Source organism: Rhipicephalus microplus, chromosome 1 (genome assembly GCF_043290135.1).
Source record: "Rhipicephalus microplus isolate Deutch F79 chromosome 1, USDA_Rmic, whole genome shotgun sequence".
Lineage (NCBI taxonomy): Eukaryota > Metazoa > Arthropoda > Arachnida > Ixodida > Ixodidae > Rhipicephalus > Rhipicephalus microplus.
Genome location: NC_134700.1, coordinates 171,419,540 through 171,443,147, shown reverse-complemented (window position 1 = coordinate 171,443,147; position 23,608 = coordinate 171,419,540). Strand labels below are relative to the sequence as shown.

The following is a 23,608-nucleotide window of genomic DNA, read 5'->3' as shown; positions in this document are numbered from 1 at the left end:
GGTCGGCATGAGGATGCGCGATATAACAACGATTTTCATTGAACGACCTGTACAGAGGTCTTGTCAAGACAGGACTGAATTGACGTAAAATATGGGCTGTTGCATTACATGAGAGATGCAGAGAAAAGAAAAGCGCGACCAAATGATATGGTGCTCCTCGAACCTTTAGGAATGCGTGTGGAAGATCTGGGAAGAGTTCCGTGAGGTTCTGGAATTCGGATGACGGTACTGTTAACGCTTCACCCCCACAAGCTCCCAGCTCTTCTTCTGCCAGACTAGCTCTGCTCGAATCGGCTACTGTCGTTGCTGCTGATGCTGCTGCCGCATCCCCGCTCGTTGTTTGGAATGCAGGAACTTTGGTTGTTTTCCTTGGGTTAGCTACCGCATCCTGCCAACAATAGCACAGTGGAAAAAAAATGAAATGAGTCCAAAAAATGTCAGCATGAAGACAACCCAACAGAGTTAATAATGCAACTCTCCCGCACGTAAAATGCACAAGCAGCAGAGAAAAAAAAAGGGCCGATTCCAAGCCAGGGCGTGGTGAATAATTTCCGAATTCAAGCTCAAATGAGTAGCAGACAAGATATAAGGAGACGGCAAAAGAAGGCTGTTGCTACTACCATCGGCAACAGGTGTGTGACAAAATTGTTAAGTTTCCTTTTGCTGCTGTACAATTCGTGCACTACATGCAATGTGCCTTACATTGAAGCACTGTCATTTCATTCGCAGCGAAAGCGGCTACCTCAGAATGAAGGATGCACCGAGTTCTGCTAAAATTTACAGCTGCTTTCAGTGCGTTCCCTGGTGCCATATGTAATAACTTTTCAGGGAAGATTGGTAGCCCTGTGCACTCACAAACTCGTTTATTGCTGCTGGCAAACATGGTGAGAGGTTCTTTTAGCAAACAACTGTGTATTTGTATAAAAAACTTAGAGAAAGAGAAAAGAAATGAAGGATAGGCAGGAAGGTTTCCTGTACTTTGCAAAGTTTGCTGCCCTAGATGAAACATGCAGGAAGAAAAAAAAAAGGAAAAAGGAAACTCCTAAGCCCCTCTCCTCCTGCCATGCAAGTGATGAAACAGTACCTGAGCGTTCAAGAGGTTACTCGGAGGAGCGCTGCCCAGTTCAGTGTAGACAGTGCTGATGCTCTGAAGAACGTAGAGGCTGCGCGTGTTATCTCTGAACACCAAGAAAAAAAGAGTCAAGAAATGGTACAAACACGTCCGAGCCAGCAGCAATACATTCCTGACCATAGGCGTGTGCAGGATTGCCCTTAGGGAAGGGGGGGGGGGCGAGGTTTTTTTGCAGCACCGCCTTTTCTAATACCTCAATGTATGGGACAGACTTTGCACCCCTCCACCGATCTCAATTAAGTCAATATATAGGGCAGATTTTGCACACCCCTTCTTAGGTGACTAGGGGAAGTGGCCAACCCCTCTACCCCCCTCGTGCACATGCCCATGCGCCTGATGCTGGCAATGGCATGCAAACATGAAAAGGTAAACCAAAATATGCTTTATTTTACACAATCCCAAGTGTGCACAACCACAACATGGCCCGATTCGCTCACGAATGCTTGGTTGCCGGCACCAAGCACATATCAATAGCTAATTATGCCAGAGATGTATCGACTACAAGTCCTAACTAAGACTAAAGTATGCCTTGAAAAAACTCATAAACAGCTTAGACTGATACGTAGCTTTCCTCTAGAAATTTCCAAAATTTCCTTAATTCTAAGGTAACATGATTATTATAAAAGGAGAAGGCAAATGCAGCAATCATGCCTTGCTGTCGTTGCAGTGGTGCCTGAATCTGAAGTATCACCCCATCCATATTTTCACTTCAAATGTTGCTAAAGGTTCCTTTGTAATAGACGAGACAACAAAGCTGAAAATGAATTGCTTGAATAAGGCCTTGCATATTAACTATAGCCAGTGTGCCTCTTATACTGGTTGTTTACACTAAGACTTCCACAAATTGACAGGATAGTTGGCACCTTAACCTGTCAAGTTAAGACTGCTACACTCAAACAAAAGTATTAATCAAATCACAGCCCAAAGCTGCATGTACATGAAAGGATACACAAAGAAGTTGTACTCCTCAAGCATTCCAATGTCTTCTTCAACTGGGTATCGCTGCTGGTAGGAAAATATAAAACTGCAAGGAAACAAGTAGAAGCAATACTGTAAGCACTGCAAGTATCTCTTCATAAGGATATATTAAAAAAAAAAAAAGCGTCTAGCTTTCTGTTTTTGCCCGACATTCAGATTTCAAATGTTTCCATGAGTACTCGCGCTCCTTTAGCTCCTCCAGGCAATTTTATATTACAATCAACCTTCTGGAAATGTCAATCTGCTTGTTTAAAACTATCATACTCAATAATAAACTTCAAAATAATAATACTGACTGTATATGTGGACACAGTTAAATGATTTTAATATGCAGCACTGAACTACTACAACAGCAAAATGATACTGAATTAATGGAATGGGCATTGTGTGCAACATGAAAGGCGAATATCACTTTTCAGAAATCAACATTTTTCTTTAACATGCTGCACAACAATTTTTTCCACTACATGGCACCTTTCCAAATATTGCAGCGCTTGATGCCATTTTCCAAATTTTGCAGCGCTGGGTGCCGCGCAGAGCCTCCATTTCGAAGAACGATTCCTGTGCCCCTTTCCTACGCCTGACCGATCCTCCTTTCACGTGCAGTGCATGCTAAGTCGTTGATTGGTCTAAACCAGTCGCAATGACGGGCTACACCTTCCCCTGACTTTGAGGGAGAAGGGTGGCAAGGCTGCGTGGAAATTTGAAACCAGCTGCAACCGATGTCCTAATTCCTGTAACTTCGTTAATATACCACATATTCACAAAATTATTGTGGCAAAGTGTTCACAAAGCAAAAGTGCATATATTTCTCTTTATAACAATTTTTGAACCTTGGGATGGCTTACTGGCCTTTTAAAGAAGTGAAATGTGGCACGCATTCATCTGTGGTAGCCAAGAAGCATAAGGCCAGATAACTGTGAAAACGAACATAAATTTACAATTTATGACCATTTTCATCACTCTTAAATGGTACTGTATCGCTTGCTATGAGCCACAACATATCGTTTTCCTCATTGTTCACTGACATCGTAACACTTGGAAAACAAAATGATGGCCAGTGGATACACTGATTTCATTGACAGTTCACCTTGCAAAGCACGCGATTCTCAGGAACTTTCTCAGTACCAGCTTAGCAAACAAAATATTGTTATCTAGAAAGGCACCTATGGGAGAAACTACACTGAAATTTACAAGCAAGTACACATCAGTGGTTTAAGAAAGTACAAGGTAATGGCAGTGGTTTAAAGGTAATGGCATCGCCAATAGCACTACCAGCATTTTGCTTTAATAAATGAGGTTTTTAGATAAAATAATATAAGTTTCCATATTGGCATTCTTACTATACAGAAGCTTCACCACCAAGAGTAGAAAGTGATAGAGTAATCGGGCCCTGTGTGCATTGTCTTGGCAATTGCTAGCGTGGTTTCGATCTTTGGTGGATGCTTCAACCGTGACACAAGGAAGGGAACGTGTATGCACTTTCAAACTATTGAAGTGGCAGTTTCAAAGTGACTGAGTGCTTTGTAATGGGCGGGCCTTAAAAACACTCACTCGTTTCTCTCTCTCTCTTCTATTAATTTTTTTTTCTGCGCACACAGAACTTAGGGCCAGGACAGAAGCAGAGTACTGTACACCTTAAAAAAGATAAAAATCGAAATATGGACACATACCAGATGACCCAGCTATCAGTATTTATCCACTTGTCGTGCGATGCTACTCCTCCACCCCGCAACATTACAAGCACTAAGACTACTTCCGCTGCATTACATTTATAGTTTTTTTTTTCTGAAGCAGTGTCAAGCAATAGCTTCCGACACTGTGGTAGAAAACCTGCTTGCCACAGGTTGCCGCAAAAATTTTTCAAGATGGTGCCGCAATAGTGGGGTTGCAAGCACTTCATAATCAAGATGCAGCCCTGGCTTGTTTTGCTCTTTCCTTCACTACGCTCTGTTCATCGGCTCGTCTATCAGGGAGCGAGACCAGCAGGGAGCATGTGTACAAGCTAGCAGACAAACAGGTTTTGGTTCAACCAAATGACAGGGTCAGCTCCTGGTGCCATCACCGAATGTACCCTAGTGACAACACGACCAGCACTGGGGACACCGAAGAGGCGACGAGAAGAGCATGGAATTAGTTTTAGTTTGTGGCACATCCGTAGCACAGCTACATTTGGCACTAATGAAGCTAACGGCAATTCGAAATCGATGGGCATGTTCACTTGAATTACTTTACCCTTTCAGATGCCACCTATGAAGAACTGTCTGTAAATGTGTCTATTCCCACAACGTTATTTCAAGGCAGTCAATATTCTGTTGCAACAAGAATAATGAGATAATTGTTGAATTTGTGTTTAATAGTAACTTGTTCTAATTAAGTTGACATTAATTATACTTTATCTTGAAATCATCAATTATTTTCGGCATGAACAGAATCAAATATCAGGCTAGAAATATAGTGCAAAATCATTTTTGGTTAGCTCAATATTGAGCAAAAAAAAATTCTGCTTTTCACATTGCTTGCAGGAAGGAACACATCGAACGACTCGTTGAACGTGGAAGTGCCTTCAGAAGAGTGATAATACATAAAATTACACTGCAAAATGAAGTTAAATGAGAACAAATTTATTATGCAAGAGGTTCAATTCATTCAAAGTACTATAAATTTTGCTCTTTCTTAGCCACTAATTGATGTAAATAGTAAAAATGATTGATGTACACATTTGTGTACATAGCATCTAAAAGGATTAATACCATTCAATGTGATCTAGAGACTCTTTAAGCATCACTGGTAGATGAATGTATGAGACTGTTTAACATGTCAGTGTCATTGAAAGAAGCTCAGTGGTAATTATGGTATACCATTAAAGTAAATGCCAGGCAGGAAATGCGAGCAAGGATGCTTGACAACGTCTCTCTGTTACTGTCCAATCCAGTTATACTGATCCCAGATTTAATTATCTACCGATTATAACAAGCATATTCAAAGCCTCCTACTGCTACAGCGAACACTTCCAATGTAATTGCAGTAAAAATATCACACATACAAAGCAAAAAAAAAAAAACAGGCATTCTGAAGCGCATGATAAGCCCGCGCTCACGCGTGCCCTGTAGCCTTTTACTCGCAATAAAGGTATTCCAGACCGCGGTGAGCATCGCATGCAGATTTCGGATGCTGCGAGCAAGGTCGCTCCTTTTCCAGGCATTTCTTCACTGGCAGAACGGCAGTAAGGGAAAGGAGAAAATGAAGGCGGCATAAAAAATTGCTGTCAGTTTTTGTAAAGCAAACTTTTGTGCCACTGTTTTTTGCACCTCTGAATGCCGCCGACTAACGAAACAATGCCTTCAAATGAAAAAAAGCAATAACTTTTTGTCATTCGATAGTTCACTGTGGCACTCGACGCGCCGATGCCACGATAGGTGTCAATGACTACCGCGCGGTCGCAGCGGTGCTTTAAAGGGAGATGCAGGTCTAAAAACGCAGCTTTACATCAAAAGTACCTATTTTTTTTATTTTCGCCTATTTCGATAAGATTGGTACCTCTACTGTTATGAAAAAAAAAATACAGTACGAGACTTAACTGGAAATGCTTTAAAATTGCACCTAAAGAGCACAAGATGCCTGTTAAAAAGTCCAAAGTGTGCAGTCCTCGAGCACCTTGCCACCGATAATGCGCCGCCGCTTGCCGATGTTGATCGCATGATAGATTGATCCGATTGATATGTGGGGTTTAATGTCCCAAAACCACCATATGATTATGAGAGACGCCGTAGTGGAAGGCTCCGGAAATTTCGACCACCTGGGGTTCTTTACTTTAATGTGCACCCAAATTTGAGCACACGGGCCTACAACATTTCCTTCTCCATCGGAAATGCAGCCGCCGCAGCAGGGGTTTGATCCCCCGACCTGCGGGTCAGCAGCCGAGTACCTTAGCCACTAGACCACCGCGGCGGGGCATGTTGATCACATGAGCCGAAGAGTCGAGTCTCACACTTCAAATAACAACAGTTTCCCTTGCTGATGCAGCGCAAGAAATAGTAAAAAGAAGCATGCTTCCACACGTTTTTCGAGCGCCGCAACTGGCTACGTGGTACGGATTGGGGACCGCGATTCGCCGCTGCGCGCCTGTATGTGCTGTGAAGCCTATTTGCGGGGTCCATGTCTTGTCGAGCAGCGCAGCTGATTATTGCTTTTCTCGTGTATTTATTTCCATTATGAATGAAAAAAAGTAATTTCTCGCACGTGAAAGCCGTTGTGCAGCGTGCTCTGTAGGAATAGTCTACGAGCTGCTGGTCCGATTTGCGGCAGTTGTTGGCTTGCAAAAGCCAACGCATCAAAAGTCATTCACACCCATCAACTGCAAAGTTCGTGATGCAGCAATGAATTATGTCAGCGCCAATCTTGCGAGGTCGAAGGAGCTCGCAGTGAGGGAACTTAGTGGGGACGACATTGCAATTATGTACGACAGTATGTGGCACAAAGATGGCCACAAAATCGCATGGCACTGGACTTCGTTTCGATTTCGCAGTCCTGTCGAACTTCTTCCTAGCTTCCAGTTTCACAGCCCCAGTTGGCACAAGGCTTCCAGATAGAGCAGAAGTTTGGCAAGCATTTCATGGCCCTGTCTGTGAGTAAAATGTCTGAGTCGGCTCGAAAAAGCCGAGAGGGATAAACTCATGGTGCTGCATAATTTAGAGGCAGTGGCCACTACAAGAAGGATTGTTCTTTTTGGTGTGCAAATTTCATCAGACTTAGTTATATGTTTCTTAAATAAATACTGAATTTTAACTTTGAAACTCGTTTTTCTGAAAACACAAATTTTGCTATTTTTTACAACGTGCCCGTTCTTTTTCGGGCACTTCTAGGGCTCGGATATTTTTTCCAAAGTATGAAAAATACAATTATCTAGTTTAAGTTTAAATGTTTTATTGTATAGTAAAAAATTTTATGTAAACCTTCACTAAGGTAGGTGAAATATAAACTTTTTACGTCAATTATTTTTTATGCCTATTACATATTTTGTATGTGTTTCCTAATTAGTTATTTGCATTCTAAATTTTAATTAAAACATTATAAACTATGAATGGTCAAAAATTACGGTAGTTTAGAGATGAAAGTAAGGGGGGAGAGCAAAAGGATTAAGGTTTTCACTTTATCATGTTGCAGAGCTAGAAGTATGTAACTTGCAAGGAAACTAGTTATATATTTGAAATCAGCATAAAAATTTCTATAAACAGCTCAAGTTTCATTGCTCAAGGGTGAATATTTAAAAAAAAAAGTGTCTTCAAGTAGCATCCCCCCTTAACAAATAAGCATATCCAAAGAGCGAAGACGAGGTGGCCGATGGAGATGAACATGCCACTTTGACTAGTCGCCGACAACCTTACCACAGTCACCTGCAGATATCTGCTCGGCTGTGCATGCTAAACTGCACGGAGTGATGGCAGGAGTCAATTAACACACACAAAAAAGGCCTAACCTGTCACTGAAAAGGTTTTAACAATTTTAATAAAAATACGCAAAGAAAAAACAAACGGTTTGGTCGCTAAGTGCTTGTTTTTAAGGGTGAGTCCATACACAACGAGCTACTGATGTAACTACCACTTTATCACGGCACTTTCGAGTTTGTTATAATTGGTTTGTATTGGCCTGATGACATAATAAATCTATAAGAGTTTAGCCAAAGACCACCTCGTGCAGACCCATATTGAAATTGAAGCTTTGAAAACACACATAAGGCATGTGGGCCGGACTCCCCATCACCATCTAGCCTCTCTACCAGCGGATACACCTCATACTTCCTTTTGTCGAACAATAACTACAAATGGTGACTCCCTACCAACTGGTTTTACGCCCGCGGCAAGACCTTCAAATCCTCCATGGTGCCTCAAACAGCCAGTCATCAACCTGACAATACCAGGCATCCATAAAAAAACAGATTTCTCAATATCAGCCCTCAAGCAGCTCGCTTTACTTTTGCTGTACAAGAAGTACCAAGACTGCACCCACGTCTACACCGACGGCTCCGTCCTGCCAAACAGCTCAACTGCGGTGGTCGTTATTCCAGCGCACGACACAACCATCAAATTCAGGACAGCTCACGCAACCACAACAACGGCAGCAGAGCTTGCAGCGCTTCGCGCTGCGCTGCGTTTCATTAACGACCAAAGCACGCAACGGTGGACGATTTTCTGCGACTGCAAGGCGGCACTGCCGTCACTTCTGTAAAATCTACGCCGTGGTCCACACGAGCAGTTGGTATTTGAAACAGCAGAAATGCTACACCATATAACAGAGAAAGGGCCCCACGTTATATTTCAGTGGTTGCCAAGCCACTGTGGAATTATCGGTAACGAACGAGCTGATGAAGCTGCCCGTTCCGCCCATACAGAAGACAACAACCAGTCAATACCTCTCTCAAGGACGGACGCTGCTAGGAGGCTCCGCATGCTCGCTCGCCAACGCTCCATGGCTCTTTGGAATGAGCCTCTCTTTACGCATGCAAGATTACGATCCGTTGATCCAACGTCAAGCATACAGCTTTCAACAAAAATTCGACGAGGTGACGCTACTGCTCTGTGCAGACTATGGTTGGCAGTCGCGTTTAACCGTGCGTACGCGTTCCGCATTGGTATGGCCGACACCGCCGACTGTGCACACTGCGGAGATGAAGAAACCATTCAACATATTCTGTGTGACTGCCCGAAATACAACCTGGAAAGACAACAGCTTTCCAATAAACTAAACAGGTTAGATGACCAGCCGCTGTCAGAAGAAAGTATACTGCGCCATCGTCATGACTCATCGTCACAGAAGAAAGCCGTGCAAGCGCTACTGGGCTTCTTGCGAACTACTGGCCTGTCGGAACACCTCTGAGTGGACTGATTTTGTGTGTGTGTGTAGGTGTTTTTCTTTTATTTATTTTTGAACTCTCTCTTTCTCTTTCAACCCCCTATTCCCACACGCCAGTGTAGGGTAGCATACTGGACACTAGCATCTGGTTAACCTCCCTGCCTTCCTTTTTTCTCGTTTCTCTCTCTCTAATTTTATAAGAGGATGCTGTTACAATACTATCTAGCCACTCATAATAAATACATAATTAAAACAGCTTGTAAAGCAGAATAAAATGCTCGCTACACATTTTTACTAAATTCGTCATAATAAATATCTTTAATGAAGACAATTGCCTGGGTGACTCGTGAACTCACACTTGAGCGATAATTTTCACTGAAGTCAAGCGTGCAGAATGCAGTGCACCAGCTGGAAACGCATCATGGCCACCACGTTAAAGACGCCATCTCGACAATAATACATGCGATGCCGGTGGTAGCCAAAGAGGTTTCGTTGGCCATACCCTCCCATATTAACAACTTCATTTTGAGCTTGGACTAGTAAGAACCGTACAAACAAGCAACAACGAAAAGTAAACAAATAAACAAATAAAAATGCACGGCAGCTACATGCTCACTGTTTCTCTGTCAAGCAGTTGCAGATGACTTCAAAGAAAGACTCAATGTATGGAATCTCTTTCCCAGTTTGCTTCTCCTGCCTGTAAAGGAAAATAAAGCATGTCAAACGAGTCTCTACACAGAAGCATCTTCCCTGCTGCAGCTAAGATAAAGCCGCTCTTCTAAAGTTGGTGCAGTGGGACTGAATACATATGAGCTCAACTAATGGAAGACTGTCATCAAGCTGGAGGCATCGTACCCCCAGAATCTCAAGTTCCTATGACGAAAGGCAGTTAAAGGGTAACAGTACAGCTGTCTTTTGTTTTATTTGAACCTGACTCACAATGTATAACTTTCACAAAACGACAGAGTGACTTCCACTGTTCAGCAACTGACACATAGGTTCTATCATTCGCTGCTACTATGGCCTGCATTTTAAATGTTGCGAGGTGTGGAGCTCATTTAAAGGGACACTAAAGGCAAATAATAATTTATGTCGGAGTGAAAGCTCGATGTATGACATAGTCTAAAACGGCAATATTATCAACAGAAGCGTCCTACTGACAGAGAAATTGAGCTAAATGTACCACACTACGTGTGCCACAAGTGGGACATTTGCGAAATGATCACAATGACGTGAGTGTGTCCGACTACAATTAATCACTAGTAAACAAACTAGCTGCAATGAAAAAAAAACACCTTCCATGCTAAAGAGATGTAATAAAATGCTGCTTGTCCGTTTCTATTTGATTTTATAGAAAAAAGAACCGCCTGGCTTTACTATGGGGAATGGCGCGAGTGGTTCGAAAATTTTATTTTCACCTGGTTAGTCTGGATAGCTAGTGCCATGTAGCGGAGCTCAGTGTAAACAATGCAAGCAACAATTGTTCAATGACCATTGTTGCTGCCGTGGTTCTCGCACTTTCACTCTGCAGCTACTAGTGTCGGCGGACGTGCAGTAAAGGTGGGCAACATTGGGCACGGCAACAGCGACGTGAGATGAACCACTTTCAGGTGGGTAATTAGACTGATATGCGGGATTTAACGTCCCAAAACCACCATTTGATTATGAGAGACGCCGTAGTGGAGGGCTCCGTAAGTTCCGACTACCTGGGGTTCTTTAACGTGCACTCAAATCTGAGAAGACGAGCCTACAGCATTTTCGCCTCCATCAAAAATACAGTCACTGCAGCTGGGAACTTGAAGTGCACTAACACAACGCGGACACCTAACATGTGATAATATCTAAAATTAACTACTTCCTTGACGCAGAAGTAGCACTAAGAGGTTTCTGGACCACTATTTCAGCAATCAATATCGACTTAATATTCCCCTACAGTGTCGCTTTAAGCATAATGCAATAACGTCACAAAATGAAAACATTTCACAGATCTCGACATTATGCTTACTCTAATGATACAAATGCAAACACTTTGCGAGTAGAGGGTAAGCCAGAACACCACTACAACTAAGTGCAACTACAGTCGAGCCCACATATAACGGCCCCACTTAAAATGAACTTTCGCTTAAAACGAACCATATCCATGTGACCATGAAAATATGCATTGGTTCAATGGCACAAAATCACACTTACAACGAACGTCTCCGAGCGCCGCTGATCGGTTACGTCGAACGGAGTCAGCGGTCTGCCGACTTCCCGGGAAACCAATTTCGACCATTGATCAGGCATCCGCGAGGTGCCCATACATTCTTATTGTTAAACGCCGACCCTGCCTCAGCGCCTCTCTAGTTGCCGCTCTCTCCGACCGCTTTTTTTACGCACCCCTCCGTCCTTTGTCCCCCCCCCCCCCGCTACTCTGAGCATTCCGCATCGCCAGACGAGGCCCGTGTTTTCACACTGCCACCGATCTTTCGAAGACCGGTCGGCCATCTACCCCGTTTTTGATCGCTGGTACTGTCGACGTCGTCGGCCTAGAGTGACCAGACCATTGGTCAACATCGTCGGCCATTGACTGTATCCGATAGCCTGCGCCTAGTGCACGCGCGTACGCTACCCCACCGACTCTGATAATTTGCAATTCGTTTCGTGTTTAGGACTTGTTCTCGCTCACTTCGCACTCGGCTCAGCATGCCTTCCGCGCACGTGCGGAAGCGCGAAAACGGCTGTTAATTTGCGCAGAAGGAATCGTGAAATATCGAAGTTCGTGAGGCCACGTAAACCCACCAGCGCAACAAAACGATTTTTGACCACGGCCGCTGATTTTTCGAACACTAGCGCGCGCACCGATTCAGGCGGCCATTCACACTTTTCAAGTTTTTCTACGTGCGAGTTTCGCGGACCTTTCAAGCAAGCTACCAAACCTGCCTCCTTCCTGTGTGTTTTTGTTTTTAAGGTCGCCCTCCCGCCGCATCCTCCCGTCTTTTTATCGCAACTCCTTGCCCTTCTCTCGCAAGTCTGCTCTCCTCTCTTGATCACAACCCCTTCGCCCGTGATGATGGCGAACGGGAGGACTAGCACGCTTTTTCCTGCCGCTCAACAAAACGTCGAAAGTGTGACCGCTTGGCTTGAGCGTAATCCGCGCGTTAGGTGCCGCATTGTGGAGCGCTTGCTCATGGCTGTTGACTACCTGGCAGCCAACTTGCCGCTTCGGGCGTTTGGTATGCAGCTGTGGAGATGGTGAATATTTCGTGGGCGGCGGTGACAGCTACATGCGCGCGAAACTGTTTTCGCGAGGCAGAATTTGTCGACTTAGGACCTGATGCCGAGCCTGAAGCTTCCGAACAGGACCACTGCGGCGGCGATTTGTGGCAGCGCGTCGTCGACTCCGACCTGGAAGAGCGGGTGGGACATCTGTTGCGATGGTTTAATTACGGCCGATGATGATGACGACACTGCGGAACCGTGCACGGATTAGGGCATTGTGAATGAAGTACACGGCGAGAGCAATTTGGAGGAATCGAATTGCGAGAACGACGAAACCTTGGAGTCAGTGCCTCATGCAGCTTATGCCACGGGCCTCGGCAAACGAGCGCCCTGCCGTTTTAAATGAACTCATGACTGCCCTTATCGCTTCTGCTATTCGAAACACGTGCATCACGGACTTTTGGTGGCATAAAAAGTTTGTGTTTTCACGCGCAACTTTTTTTTTTAAAGCTGTGTTTCATTTACTAAGAACCTTGGAATACAGCGAACAGATGCCGCGTCACGCTCAGGCTCGTTATAAGCGGGCTCGACTGTATTACCCCACGTCAGTCAAAACAGAAGGCAAATGCATTAGCATCTCAATAGCAAGGTGAATGAACTCAGAGTAGTGACAATGTGCACTCCACTGGCGTTTACGCAACACTGACACTGTGTGTGACAGTATAAGGCACTTTCAGAGATTGCACGTGACAGTGCCAGTACTGAATGACACAGAACAAAACATTTCGGACATTATAAGTTACCAATGGTATCCAGAACACAGGTAAAGGAACAGAGCCCCATGCCTTAAGGAAATTGCATGAAATACATACAGAGGTGGAAGTGAACTTCAGTGTTTTGGAGCAGCTCAGGGAGCAGGAATAATGCTGTTTTGGAGCACCTTTAGTGCAGTAAAATGGGAGTTTCGGAGCCGGTTAGGAGCACCAAAAGGTGTGTTTCGGAGCACTGAAAGTTATTTTTGGCACTTTTCAGGGTCAAACATCACCAATCGAAATAATTTCTGGTAAAAAAAAAATTTCTACGGTTTTCACTAAACATTCAGCCCTAATGAGCTGACCAGACTCCCTACCCACAAATGTATGTTTGTGTGTGCATGTTCCCATTATTAAATATCACAGTTGACAGAAAACTTGGAGAAAACAAGGCTTAAGCAATGCTTATCTCTTGTTTTCATGACCGCTAGATAATCACGGCACATTTCGCATGGTGCAAGTTTATCTGCACGCTAATTAGGCAAGCTACTCTGTTCACCTGTGCTAAGTCTGGAGTGTAGTGAGGATGAGCAATTCACACTGCAAACCCGCACACAAGATACAGTGAGCCGCCTGGCAGCGCCGGCGTGGGCAGCATAGGTGCTGCACTGCACGCGCTTACCAGGAGTCCAAGCAACCGCTCCATGTTTCAATAAAACTGTCAGTTGTTGCTTAGTATCAGATTGAAATAGAGAAGCACACATATGTCACTGTGAATACAGGACCCTGTAATTGTTTCAACATGCGCCTTGATATTGGTAGGGAACGCTATAACACTATCGTGTGAGAGTGCCACTCCAATACCTCTTCCGCACTTTGGCAAAAAGGAAGAAAGTACTTTCTGGTAGGTACTTTGGCCAACAACTGCTGTAGTACTGCATTTGTTTATTGGTGGCCATGGCGCACGTCAAGAGATGCACATTTGTACTTGTAAACATGCACTGTCGCTTACTGCATGATCATGCCGCGTTACCAGCTGGTACAAACTATCAAGGTTTCACTGCATTGCTAGATAATTCCCAGTTACTTATATTGGTGCCGACACGTTTGTGGGGAAACCATGGGGATAACAGCGATGAGACCAGCGCTAGCAAGCCCCATGAACGAACCGAATTACATGATCATGATCGAATATGTGATCGAACTACAGTGGATATGGATGCAGCCGCATCCATATCCTTGTAGCCATCTTCTTGTGGCCAACGCTCAGCGCTGCTCGGTCGATGATAATGATCGGTTAGGTTTAGTGGTTTACGTTTCCAATAGACAACTATTGCGAAAATTGCCACAGCCTGCCCCAGCACATCATATTGGCGCAGAATGACGCAATAAACACATCGGTTAGGTTTAACGGTTTACGTTTCCAATAGAAAAATATTGCAAAAATTACAACAGCCTGCCACAGCACATCAGATTGCTGCAGAATGACACAATAAACAGTACTTTTACCCCTGCACATAAATATATCTAAAGAAAACTATCTACTTGCCACCTGTAAAAAGACATGTAGAGGTGCTGTGAAAGATCTCTGCTTACCCGATTTCAATGAGTGGCTGCAAACAGGACTGCTGCAGCAGGGAGCGAAAGACTTTCAGGACACATATTTTGGCATATGACAACCGTTTCTTGATCATTGAGAAGACCCTACACACAGACACACGCACACACAGAAAAGCGATGAAAGGACACTCGATGAATATACGCACAGGCGTACCACAGGGCTCAATTTGAAGGCCGCTGCTCTTTCTTGTGCACATTAATAATATAGTCAACATTCCTTGCACTCCTTCAATGGAAGAGATGCTACTGGCTTTCGGAGCAGATATTGCTAGAGTCACTTTCAAGACGCACATTGTGTTCACGAAGAAGTCTGTAAATAAGGGTTGTGTCAAGCGGACATTCCGACAAGCCATCTCGTCTTCCTCAGAACAGAACTCTTTTGTTCTAGCCTTGAGAAAGACAATTCCACTTGTCAAAACGTCGGCCCGACACAACCCTTCTTTACGGATTTTTTTCACCGCAAAGTTCCACCAACCCCTTTCTGCCATTTTTTTACTACTGTGTTCATGACACACGAATGATAAAATTACAATGTGCTGCACGCTATTAAAGCATAATAGAGTAAAAAAAGAAAATGATATCACAGACAGATAACCTGACCATATTTAATAGACCAAACCAATGATAAAAGTTAAAACCATAGCACTTCATTATAACGTGACTGTAGATCAGTTGACTGGCAATTTTTCAGAAGCCAGATTTCCCAGACATGCTTGCAAATTCAGACGATTTTTCGACAGCATCACAAGCCCTATCGACATCTATGTATAAGAACACCTGAAATTTTTGACGATGAAACTCTTTGGCGTACGATTTTCCGGGCTTTCAGCCGACATTCCAGGTACGAGACAGCATTACTTAAAGTTCCTACCTTTGCTACGCCTAAGATCTGGTAGGCTTAAACGAGTGCTTTTAACAATCGTTTGACATCACAGTAATGTCGAAAAGTCGGTTTTGCCGCAATGCATGAGTGCTATGGGGTGAAGCAGATTTGAAAAATTCGAAGGAGCCGGTGTTATCGCGCAGTGACGTGACGTCTAAAAGATGAGCACCCGAAATGCTCGGAGGGGTCATGGCGGCAATGCGGCAAACATGCCAGTAAGACTTAATCGCCTTATGATAAGCATCTTCAGCTAACTTCTTGTTACTGCATGTGGCGCAGTTGTCGACGAACTGCACACTTTTAGTCCCTCCCACACGCCGCCGTCTACGCTGCCTTTCTGTGCAAATCACCTAAGTGAGCCGCACAGATGTGGTGCCTTCACGAACGAAAGTAGCTCGCCATTGCTGCGCCTGTGTGCCATGAGGAACAAAGTGGGCATCAAGATCACATTTTTATGACAAACATGCGTGTATGAAAACGCCCCGGTAGAAACCGTGTCAGCTGTGTAGGCGATGTGCTGCTTACAACTAGGAACGATCGGTCTCGAGTGGCAGTAAGTGCTACGTGTTGCTGGATATTTCCGTACAGTGGCGCATCTTCTAAATGCACACACACATTGTGGAAGTCCGGACAAGTATTCCTCTATTTTGCCACATCCTTTATGTTGTGCGTCATTGTTTCCACACACTCCATGCAATACATCCACAACTTATCCCACGCTTTGCTGGTATCGGCGGTGCTCATCACACGATGCATATTTGCAAATGGACGTCGGCAGGTTCTGAATGTATTTACAAAAACCTGGGCGTGCACCAAAATGTCTGATAAGTGTACTCTAGGAGGCACTGAAGCTATTTCCAGATGGTGCTGTGGCGATTTGATTACTTGAGCGAAATAAAAAGTTATGAATCTTTTTTCAGATGATTTCCCAGTTTCTAGAAAGCCCGAATAATCCAGAATTCACTGTGTCACAACCATCTATGGTCCCAACAGTGAGCTTCATCGATTTACTTACTCCCGGACCACTCGCCAGCGGCCCGCGGACGCCTTGGCTCATAGGCGGCTAGATCACATGCACGTGATCCAAAAGTCCCGATCCAGCACGAGCAACTTCAGGCCATCTGCGCACTTGATGCTGTCTGCATCCGCTGTGGCGTCTGCTATGCCATCAGTTCCCTCCATGGCTGTGACACAGGCCACAATGCCGACTCAATTCTAACCTCAACAGCAGTTAGATAGTTAATTATACCCATTTCCATTGTGATACAACTTACTGTAAGTGAACTACTCGAGCGCGCACTGTTACGAAGACGAGACGCCAACACGGTCCCGAAGGCGCTACTGCTCAGAACTTCGCCGACACGGTCACCAGCCGTTGGTAGCGCGTGTTACTCAGCTCGCGACTGCTTCTGCGCAGAGCTGATAGACGAACGGACGAGACGACGGTGAGTTGAGGCAAGGTTTATGTACAGCATAGAAATAGAGGCGCTATAAATTCAGCACTGGGGCCGACAGCTTAGGGACTCAAAGAGCCGAGATGTCTTCTCTGACACATAGGTCTACTGCTGGCGACGTGCCGCAGGGCTGTTTTTAAGGCACCCGGTGGATCATTTGAGTCACCAAACGTGCTGCTGGCCGTGATATCAGAATCCTCCAACGGGGGCCCGCTGCTGCGCGCGGTAGCACCAAGGACGAAGGATATTGCCTCGCACTGCATAAGACTCGCCAGACTGGAAGGCACCGATTGCTGCGCGTGGTTGCTGACGTCAGCCGATCCCGCAGCTGCCAACCACTGTTACAAGGGTGCACCGCTGACGAGGTTACTATGGGCGCCACGAAACTTGCCGCTGCCAAGGAAACCGGCCGCGCTGACAGCGAAAGGGCTCGAAGCAACGAGAGGCTTCACTGACGCATAGGTCTACTGCTGGCGACGCGCCGCAGGGCTGTTTTTAAGGCACCGGGTGGATCCTTTGAGTCACAAAATGTCCAACCAGAAGCGCCGCTGGCCGTGATATCAGAATCATCCAAGGGGGACCCGCCACTGCGCGTGGTTGCAGTCAAGGACGTGTGACATTCCCACGCATTGCATAAAACTCGCCAGACTGGAAGGCTCCGATTGCTTCAATGGTCTCGTGGGCTGGGGAGCTCGCTGTGCGTTGCGTGACAGACCGGCGCCGCCGCTTGATGACTTAGTTGAGTCGATTGCGTCAGGCGGGCTCGAGCGCTGGCCTTGACACAGATTGCCTTTGCAGAGGCATTGGCGTTCAGTGTGGACTCCCAGGCGTAACAGCACGCATCATAAAGTCGCACGCTCGTTCCCCAGCTGTTTTTCCTAGTGAGTATAACATGTGCTGACCCAACTTTCAGGAATATGTGCAACCTCAACGTGGCTCAGAACACAGATGAAAAGAACTGGGTGCGCAACAATTCAAAATTCAGAAACGTGAGAGAAGCCAGCAGAAAAGCAAAAAGAGAGCAAGAGGGCGCCGAAAATTTCCCGTGTCTAACTTAAGATGGCCGCAAAGGCATGTGCACCGTGCTGTCGTCTGCCAGCAGCCTGAAAGAAATCGTTCAGACAGTCCCAGGCCACCCGAAGGCTGCCAGGCACGCGAAAAACGAACATGCGTACAAGCGATCCCGGACCAGTGGGCGAAGTTTTCCGGTTGGTCCTTGAAAAAAAAAAATGAATGCGGCACTAGCATTTGGGGCCATTAGGAGCCGTCCAGGACATGTAAATCAATAAAGCTCAGTGACATTTGGCCCAGGCTTGGCTTGGCTCGGGTAGCGTCTTATGCAGGTGCACTGCGATGTCATTTTCAATGAGAGAACCTCAAGTAGCTGCGTTTCTGAAAGTCGGAACATACCCTTTGGCGCAGGTTGGGCGCAGACAGGGCGATTCAGCGCAGTTTGGCGCAATTGGCGCAGCGGTAGCATCACTGCAATGGTTATGCATAGGCTTGTGCAAATAGTGATTCTGGTCGAATAATTTCGAATAGCATATATGACATATAAAAAAATAGGCATATTTATTATGGTCTAACTAACCTGCACAATATATTTTTTTTTTTAAATTGGAATAGTGCCTCTGTGCAAATGACTTTTTTTTTTTTCAATGAAAGTTGAAAGAACTTTCAAGTAGTAGCAAGATTTGAATTTCAGTAGGATGCAAATCATAGCCCTAGACTACCTAACATTTTAAAATTTATTATACTTAGAGCATATAAGGCATAATAACTGGTTTTTAAGCTTAATAAAATGAATTGATTTGAGCGTAATATTTTGATTTAAAGGAGCCGTGCGATACTTTTTTAAGTAGCCATGGAATAGATTCACTAAAGAAGCTTATTTATTGCCTCATGAATTCACTGAACAAATACTTTTAAAACCCGTCCAGTATGCACGAAGTTGCGAAGATTTCTCGCACGCTGCAAGTGCATTCTCTCTTCTCGTCTTGACGAAAGCGCTGGAAGCTAAGCAGGGAGGGATGGCGCGGAGGAAAAAATAATACGTCACACGTGCTTTCTGAGCTTGTGGAGTCATTTGCCGAGAGAGGAGAGCAATTTTTAGGTGACTTTGAGAATTTACTGTGGACCACTCGCGACGTGCTGCACTATGTGTCCTCGGTAGCCTCGACTCGGTAGCGTGTCCTCGGTAGCCTCGACTACCAATCGGAAGCGTTTTCCGACAATGCTCCAGAAGTGTTGCTGGATCCCTTTAAATTTGAAGAGAGGCTTCGCGGCAGAACAGATTTCTCCTGAACGAGTGCTTTCACGGTTCAGTACCCCTACGCTGCAATGAAACCACTTTTACAAACGGTACATTCGGATTAATATGCATTTCTTCGTTCCTTGCGAACACTTTGAAATTTTAAATAATTTAAATTCGAATCTAAGCCCTACTATTCGTTCAAATATTTGCACGAGCCTAGTTATGTATGCAAATGACACGAATATCTTCTTTTCTGGGTGTGATATAGATTCAGTAGCGAGCGACGCAAACACGTGGTTGGCTGGATTGTAACATCGCTCATAGCAAATAAAAAGTTCAATATTCATGCCGACAAATAGGATCATAGACAATGAACCCATTGATACTTTTCGCAATAGTGTTCTATCGCGTGTGGACAGCATACAATTTTTAGGCATAATTTTTAATGATAGGCTAACTTAGACAGATCATGTTAAACGTGTCTGTTCTCAAGTTTCGAGTTCAGTTGGTATAATTTACAAAATCAGCAATTCGTTTCCAATATGGTTTAAGAAACACTTGTACTACGCTCTTGTGCAATCATACCTTAATTACTGCCTATTCGTTTAGGAAGCACTACACAATCTAATTTGCAATCACTATTTGTTTTACAAAAAAAAAAAATTGCCATTCGTGCCATCAGCAATATGAGTTATTGAGACAGTAGAAACGAACACTGGAGCAAACTGGGTATACTAAGCATACACGACTTGAAAACCTTGCACTTGGCTCTTGAGACACACCATTTACTCAAGAATGACGCTACCTTTCCACTAACTTTACACGACCCTCAAAAACATCCACCAAATAGTAGGCTTGTGCTAATATTCGAATGCTTCAAATATTTGAACGAATAGTTGAGTATTCGAATTCGCTTCGATTTGAATTTCTAGAAATTAACAGCAATGTTAGAGTGCTAAGCCTTGAAAGCCCCTACCCAGGAAAAATTCGCTTTGTTGCGAAGCCCCCTTTCAAATTTAAAGGGGCCCTACAACACTTACTGAACATGGTCAGAAAACACTGCCTATCGGTAGTCGAGGCAAATATTACAGCGCTGCACGTGGCCTGTAATTCACAATAAATTTTCAAAGCTAAAATTGCTTTTTTCCCTCGGCAAATGACACTACAAGCTCAAAAATCACTTGCCACAGCCAAGAACGAATATACGGCTCTAATCACAGCCATTCGCTGATTTGAGCATGGTGCGCTTGTCGTTACCGGGACCGTCTCGGGAGGCCACTGCTTGTCCTCGAATACGTTCGCCATCGCACTTAAAATCCGTGTATTCGAAGAAAAAAAAAAGGGGGGGGGGGGGTGCTCAAGGTCACGAGGTGCATGTGACGTATTTCTTTTGCCATGCCGTTCCTCCCTGCTTAACTTCCAGCTATTTCGTAGGGACAAGAAGAGAGAATGCAATTGCAGCGTGCGACAAAATTTTTAAACTCCTCTCGTACTGTACTGATTCTAGAAACTTTGCGGCGGTAAATTTGTGAGGCAACAAGCATGTTTACTGGCTTCATGGCTACTGGAAAAAGTGTTGCAGGGCCCCTTTAAAGAAACATGTTTCCCTCAAATCAATTCTTCATTTTATGAAGCTTGTTTTGACAGCTTATATGCTCCAAGTATAATAATTGTTAAAACGTTAAGTATCTTACAGGTTATCACTCGCATTTTACCGAAACTACTATACTCAAGGTTGTTTTGACTTCCTTTGAAAGAAAAAAAAAAGGCATTTGCATAGAATCCCTATTTAAATTCAAAAGGAATATTGTGCAGGCTAGTTGGGTCTTGATAAATATTCCCTTTTCTTATATGTCATACATACGACTTGAACTCCATTCAAAATTATTCGATCAAAATTACTATTTGCTTTGAACCTAAAATTCAATATTCACACAAGCCTACCAAATACATTCCGATATGTTAGCTACAGAAATAACAGGATACGGACAAACTGCAGTTCGGAAATGTTGCACTACGAGATTACAACACTCTTCAAGAACAACAAAGATATAGAAGAAATAATAAAAAAATACAAATCAGGAAAAAAATAATAATCGTCAAATAATTAAACTAATTCCACCGACTTAATTCTTTTTATTGAGTGTCACTCAATGCATATTGCCTGCTACTTGCATTCAGTGTTTTCAATATCAACCGTGATGCATTCTATTATATATTTACTTGTAAAATGTTATTCTATCTTTCTAATGTATTCAAAGTTGTACGTGAAATACTACTTTTTTTGTGTAAGTTTTTCAGTCGCTTCCGTCTTTTTCTTTTTTTTTTTTTGCTGCCATTGCTTAAGTGCAAACTGTTCTTTTTGTGGGAAGACCTCGTCAGGTGTGATTGCGTTTAGCCCTCTCTTTCCGAAGTGTAATTATTTTTGCACTTGAATAAAAATCCATGACAGCATTAAAAGGGTCACACTATAGACAAACACTGAATAAGAACTAGCCTGTAAAGTGTGCTTTCACAACTCCATTTTCATTATGTCTAGCACCAACATAATGTTAATGTTTCATTGTGTTATTCATTGAAATAGAAGTAAGGTCAATGTTCTACTCTTTAATTTTATGGCAAGAAGCAATTGTCACATACAGACGTGATCTGCTGTATTCCTGATCTGTTACAATTTCAGAAATCAATATTTTCAGGATCTGCTGCATGCCCAAGCTGAGTGGCCATGACGGACACAAAAAATGCACACAATTCGACCACTTCCGCTACGAAAACATCAGCTCTAAAGGGGCCATGACATCCAATTTTCGATCATAAGCTGTGCATTGTGGGGTAATTCTTGTGCGTCGACCGACAAGCTGGCGATATTCTGGCACGCTTGGTCAAGCACTCAATTTATTATTGAATATTTTCATAAACACGCGAGCGGTCTGAAAGTCGGGCAACTCGCTTTCTCTCACATAACAAGTAGGTTGCCGTGCAATCGTCGCCTGCATTCCGGTGAACGACATCGGTCTGTGATGAGCTGCGCTAGAAATCAAGGTACTTTAGCTTTTCTTCCACTTGGCATTGAAATTGAACAATTTCGCAGTGCCTGAAACTTTGGTAGCAGACGATGGTTCGGCATGATACAGAGCATGGCGTCACAGGCGCCATAGCAAATGGCGGTCGTCGGCGGTAAGTGGTGTTTATAGCCGGTGATTTATATGGCTTGTTTTGCTCTGAAAGATTCCTTTACAGTCCACTTTCAATATGTGTATATGTGTAATAGACCCTCTACTCCTATTTTTTGCTGAAAACCACACATTGTTGGGTGACCATGTCATGGCCCCTTTAACCACTACTGCCACAGGTTGTCTTCTAGCTGTAAGCATGCTGTGCCAACCAAGAGGTTATCAGGCTGCTTACGGTTCGAAAGGCTCCGACTTGTTGCGGCGCACAAGCTCCTCCTTCAGTACAGGAAAGGTGGCGTCGAAAAACCTTGCTAACCTGCAAAAATAGGTTCGATGCTGTCACACAATTTTGTGCCAACGATGCAACATAACCTTTTCCAAATTCAAGCACAAACAACAATCATGACGCGGAACATGTCTCTCCCCGTGTATAAGAAGTTCTCACCCAGTACACAAGTCAATAAATTCATTACCTTACGTGTTTCAAAAAGCTTGTGAAGGCAGCTGCATTCTCATAAACTGAAACACGATACAGATAACGGCTAGTTGAAATGCATCCCAAGCCCACCTAATTCACAAATACTGTTGACTCTCGTTAATTCAAACTCGAAGAACCCTCTGAATTTTGTTTGAAATATAAAGAAGTTAGAATTATCAGAAGTTTTTTGATAAATGACTCTGGGTGATGTGAGACCACACATTATGATTAGGCATTGATTTTATCACATATACAAATTTGTTAGTATTTTTAAATTCTAACTGCACGCAATGAACAGAAAGCAGAGGTGTATGGTTCACGAGTTTATTGGCCATTTACTGCTGATCAGAGCTTTTAAAGAAATCGTGAATTGCCAACTGCTTCTTTGCTATAGGTATGTGCCTTTAGCCCAAAGCTCATTATACCAGTTGAGAAGCATCACGGTTTACCATGCATGCGCTTTGTTTCAAAGATTTGTTTGCTAGCAAAGCCTTTTTCTTTGAAGGCCTGAGGTGCTTATTTTTAATTTTTAGACAATTAGGATTATATAAGCACGCAAATAGAAGTGGGAAAGCAGTAGATATTTTCTGGTATGGAACTGCAAAAAGTATGAACCAAATGGTGAAGTTTGAATTAAGAGGCTTTTAAATACATTGAAAGAATAAAAGGCCAACCAAAAATTGAATTTTGTTTTGAATTAATCGAAAGTAAGAATCATCAGAGTTTGAATTATCGAGAGTTTACTGTTTAAAGTGGTAGCAACATGCAACCAACTGGTTAAAACTTTTATATTGTCACGTGATTGCAGAATGACCACAACATCTGTTCACA

General features: G+C 43.8%; 1 protein-coding gene across 3 annotated transcripts in view; it reads right to left on the bottom strand.

The window, feature by feature from the left end:
- Positions 1-23,608, bottom strand: part of LOC119178675 (activating signal cointegrator 1 complex subunit 2) — a 215,401-nt gene that overhangs the window by 18,504 nt on the left and 173,289 nt on the right. For all 3 annotated transcript variants that reach the window (XM_075888142.1, XM_075888137.1, XM_037429909.2), the window contains exons 8-13: positions 22,535-22,615; positions 14,512-14,619; positions 9,579-9,659; positions 2,082-2,156; positions 1,085-1,178; positions 164-388 (exon numbers count right to left, since the gene is read on the bottom strand). In XM_075888142.1, coding sequence (XP_075744257.1) covers positions 164-388; positions 1,085-1,178; positions 2,082-2,156; positions 9,579-9,659; positions 14,512-14,619; positions 22,535-22,615 — 664 coding nt within the window. The remainder of the gene's footprint in view (positions 1-163; positions 389-1,084; positions 1,179-2,081; positions 2,157-9,578; positions 9,660-14,511; positions 14,620-22,534; positions 22,616-23,608) is intronic.